Below are 4,589 nucleotides of genomic sequence, written 5' to 3' on the forward strand. Positions count from 1 at the left end.
CCGCCTCCTCCTCCGCCTCCTCCTCCGCCTCCTCCTCCGCCTCCTCCTCCTCCTCGGCCTCCTCCTCTTCTTCCCGGGGCAGTGTTCTGGTAATCCCATCACGGTGGGACCAGGCAACACCCGCCTGTAATCCCGGGAGAGGTTTAGGAACTAGGGCGCAGGGTGGGGGTGGGGGAATCATAATAATGATGATGATGATGATAGTGATGATGGGGATGATAATGACTTACCCCTTGTGCTGACAAACACAGACACAGCCAGGTCAATGTGGCAAACCCGACCCCGTCCCTCGGCCACCAGACCCAGCGAACCCCCCCCCACCCTGAGCTGGCCCCGGTCCCCCAAGTGCCGGCTTGGAACCTTCTAGAATGGCAGACGGTGCACAGGGCTCAGTGCAGGCACAGGGCTCGAACCCAGGTCCCGGCCATGTCCCTGGCCCAGCTCCATGGGAACCCCTCCCCCACCCCCCTGGCCAGAGCCCCAACCTGGAGATTGGGACCTACCTGTCAGGCCTTCGCCGCTCTGGCCTCGATCCACAGCCTCCACCTGAACCCCAGCCTTTGCCTCAAACACCAGCCGTGACCCTGGGCCTAGACCCTCGGCCTCAATCTACAGCCTCCACCAGGACCCTGGCCCTCTGACCTCCACCTCAGCTCTGCTGCCTGCCCTGCCACACCCTCCTTTAATACCCTCCGCCCAGGCCCACTTCCGGCCCACCCACCCTGCCAGGCCTCAAGCGGCACGGGCCGACCTTCCAGACACAGGGCCCACGTCTGTCTGTCTGCCTATCTGTATCTTTCTGTCTTGGTCTATCGTCTATCTCCGTCTGTCTGTGTCAGTCATGGGGCTTGAACTCTGGGCCTGGGTGCTGTCCCTGAGCTCTTCAGCTCAAGGCTAGCACTCTAACACTTGTGCCACAGCACCCACAACTTGCAGTTTTCTGAGTGGTTTATTGGAGATGAGAGAGTCTTATGGACTTTCCTGCCCAGGCTGGCTTTGAACTGTGATCCTCAGATCTCAGCCTCCTGAGTAGCTAGTATTACAGGCGTGAGCCACTGGCGCCCAGCAAGCTTAGGCCATTTGTATCTGAGCTTCTTGGCCCTTTGACTTTGTGTGTGTGTGTGTGTGTGTGTGTATAAATATGGTGTGCATGTAGGTGTGTGCCAGTCTTGGGGCTTGAACTCAGGGCCTGGGCACTGTCCCTGAGCTTTTTCTCTCAAAGCTGGCTCTACTACTTGAGCCACAGCACCACTTCCAGCTTTTTCGGTGGTTCACTGCAGGTAAGAGTCTCACAGACTTTCCTTCTCAGGCTGGCTTCAAACTGCTATCCTCAGACCTCAGCCTCCTGAGTAGTTGGGACTATAGGCATGAGCCACCAGGGTCTGGCTTCTAGGGATCTCGGGTGCATCTTCCCCCTGAACCACCCCACAAAGCCACAAGTCTGCAAGACACCTCAGCTTCATGGAGGGAAGCATTCGTGCAGGATGGAGGGAGGTTCGGGCAGAGCCCAGGAAGGAAGCAAGACCTGATCTAAATATCTGTTCTGCCTGGCCCTGAGTTCAAATCCAGCATGGCAAGAATGAGAATTCTCAGCCCCCCCCCCGGGGGGGGAGAGGGGAGGGGGACATGCAGGGTGCCACGGGGGCGCTGTTTCTCCATCAGGGAGCAAGCATTGAGTCTGGAGGAGGCTAGCATGTAACCCCTGACCTTCACCACAGATGCTGCCATGGGAACCTGACTCTAGTGGGTAAGCGGCTGGACGCCTTTGAGAACTGACAAGCCAGACTCTGTCCTCCGTGCAGCTGGTGGAGGTGTGGGGCCCTTGTGAGGATGAGGAGCCACTCGTGCAAATTGGTCAGCCAAGCTCTGGGGCTGCACAGGAGGACTGGGGGTGAGGATGTGTGCCCCACACAGAGGAGAAAGGATTTAAAGGTGGGGTGAGCGATGGCCTTGGGGCCTGGGGTTGAGCCCAGCTGCCGGTGCATGCTGAAACTTCCTCCAGGCTCCCGGGGGCGAACGCCAGCACCCATCAGTTTCATAGAAAAAGGCACAGAGAGATCTCTCATCTGGCCAAGGGCCCCAGGCTGGGCAGCCGAGTAGCAACAAGGCTTTTCTGACTGGTTCTGTGCCAGTCCTGGGGGCTTGAACTCAAGGTCCGGCTGCTGTCCTTGGGCTTTTTCATTTGAGGTTGAGGCTCCACCACCTACTTCTGGCCTTTTGTTAGCTCCTTGGAGATGAAGAGTCTCACAGACTTTCCTGCTGGGGCTGGCTTTGAACTGTGATCCTCAGATCTCAGCCTCCTGAGCAGCTGGGACCACAGGCATGAGACACCATGCTAGAGAAGGCTTACAGCTGACCTGTTGTCCTTCTGCCAGCTCCTGGCCCTGGGTATGCCCTCCATCTCTCTCGTCCCAGGGCCCCATCTCTCCCTCCCCACCCCCTCCTCTCCAAGGCCACAGGCTGAGCACTGTGGAGCCTGTCACCAGAGATGGAGAATAGAGAATGTGAGGTCCTTCAAAACCATCTTCAAATCTGGGGGTACCCCATACCCTGCATGAGCCTCAGAGGAGGCTCCATAACCTTATGTGAGGAGGCCCCAACAGCAGGGCCACCTGCTGTGCTCCTGGGACTTGAACTCAGGCCTGCTGGCAGCCTGGTGTCCCATGATTTGGGTGGTGCCCTCAGCTCGGTGGCAGCTTGAGGGGTTTTGTTCTGCTGTGGCTGTCCCCCAAGCATGGTCCCCTCCACCTCCTGCCCAGTAGCCAGGACACAGATGGCACCCAGGGACGTGCTTGCTGCTGGAGACGGCTTCTTGCCTCCACCTTTCCGGTGGCTGGGATGTGAGCCATTGTCTGGCCAAGGCTTTGTAGCTGAGGATGGGGTCACACCTTGATCAGCTAACCCCCCCTTCTCAGAATGGACACTGTGTGGGATTCCCAGAGGAAACCTGGGTCGGTGTTCCTCAGAAGAGAAATGCAAAGACGGGCACTGGTGGCTCATACCTATAAACCTACTCAGGAGGCTGAGATCTGTGGTCCAAGTTCAAAGCCAGCCCAGGTAGGAAAGTCTGTGAGATTCTTTTTTTTTTTTTGGGTCCGGTCATGGGGCCTGAACTCTGGGCCTGCCCGCTGTCCCTCAGCTCTTCAGCTCAAGGCTAGCACTCTACCACTTAAGCCACAGCGCCACTTCCGGCTTTTTTTTCTTTTTGCTTATGTGGTGTGAAGGACTTGAACCTCATGCATGCAAGACAAGTACTCTAACACTGAGTCACCTTCCCAGCCCCAAGTCTGTGAGATTCTTATCTCCAACAAACCACCAGAAAACTGAGGTGGCGCTGTGGCTCAGGGAGTAGAGTGTCTGTGTTGAGCTGAAGAGCTGAGGGGCAGGGCCAGGCTCTGGGCTCAAGGCTTACAAAATGAGAGGGGGGGGGGAGAGAGGGGAGAGAGAGGGAGAGAGAGAAACTCAGCTGAGTGGCCAGGATGGCAGTGTGACCCGAGTGCAGGCCTGTGATATGGCTGCAGCTGTGATCCCAGGGCCGGTGACTGTGGGGTCACTGAGGAAGCGCAGGGCCGCTAAGGCTGTTAGAGGGGACTCAAGGTGCTCATCGGGTCCCCTTCATCCTCCAGGGAACCCCGGCCCCACCCACGCCTCTGTGAGTACCCGGTGGGCAGGTGCCTACCACATGGCCTTCTGCACCCATATACACGCCATGTGCACATTCACACAGGCCTGTACACAAATGCACCGCAGTCCCACGCCCATATGCACACACATGCACACTCCATCACGCCCATATGCATGTATATGCCCTTATGTCGTCACATGCCCCTATACACGCATGTGTGCCTGCAGGCACATGCCCCTATATATGCATGCACAGGCACACGCCACATACACGCATGCGCAATCACGCTCCCACGTGTGCGCATGCGCACATGCAACCACACGCCCATATGTACGCAAGCGCCCATATAGTCTCATGCCCCCTATGCACGCAGGCACACAGCACACATGCGGTTACACACCCATATGCACGGGAAGTGCCCGTGTAGTCACATGCCCCCTTAGCAGGCAGGCGCACCTGCAGGCACCAGCCCGAATGCACGTTTGTGCCCACGTAGTCACATGCTCCCTATGCACGCATGCGCAATGCACAGATGCAGTCACGCCTTTTACAGGCCTGCGAACCTACAGGCCCACGCCCATATGCACGCATGCGCACAGGCAGCCTGGCGCGCAGTCCTGTAGCCTCAGGACTTGCTGTGGTATGGCGCCTGCCTGTGCCGGGAAGGCCGGTCCAGGACCCCAGACGCAGGCCCACACCGCCCTCCCCTCCTGGGGCCAGGCGTGGCCTAGCAGAGCTGGCCGGAACCACGGATGCTGCTGCCTCCCGGTGGCCGCGGGTGAGTGCGGGGCGCGGGGCGGCAGCCTCCGAGCGGGGCTCAGGACAACCATGACCACGGCCGTGTGCTTGTGGTGGTAGCCACTTTATTACGGTCGGTGCCGGAGAGCCGGGGAGCCTGGGGGCAGGGCCGGGCACGCGCCGGACTAGCCCAGCGGCCAGGGTGGGAAGGCGCCGCCGCCCTCGG

General features: G+C 59.1%; 2 protein-coding genes across 2 annotated transcripts in view; both read right to left on the minus strand.

Annotated features, from left to right (window-relative positions):
* Nucleotides 1-1,728, minus strand: part of Zscan5b (zinc finger and SCAN domain containing 5B) — a 5,737-nt gene extending 4,009 nt beyond the window's left edge. Inside the window, exons 1-2 of the mRNA XM_013034512.1 lie at nt 1,708-1,728; nt 231-238 (exon numbers count right to left, since the gene is read on the minus strand). Coding sequence (XP_012889966.1) covers nt 231-238; nt 1,708-1,728 — 29 coding nt within the window. The remainder of the gene's footprint in view (nt 1-230; nt 239-1,707) is intronic.
* A 12-nt stretch (nt 1,729-1,740) lies between these two features.
* The window catches only part of Znf444 (zinc finger protein 444), a 7,857-nt gene continuing 5,008 nt past the window's right edge, over nt 1,741-4,589 (minus strand). Inside the window, exon 5 of the mRNA XM_013034513.1 lies at nt 1,741-1,885. Within this exon, the coding sequence (XP_012889967.1) occupies nt 1,741-1,885 (145 nt within the window). The remainder of the gene's footprint in view (nt 1,886-4,589) is intronic.

The sequence above is a fragment of the Dipodomys ordii genome, unplaced genomic scaffold, assembly GCF_000151885.1.
Source record: "Dipodomys ordii isolate 6190 unplaced genomic scaffold, Dord_2.0 Scaffold191, whole genome shotgun sequence".
NCBI classification, from domain to species: domain Eukaryota; kingdom Metazoa; phylum Chordata; class Mammalia; order Rodentia; family Heteromyidae; genus Dipodomys; species Dipodomys ordii.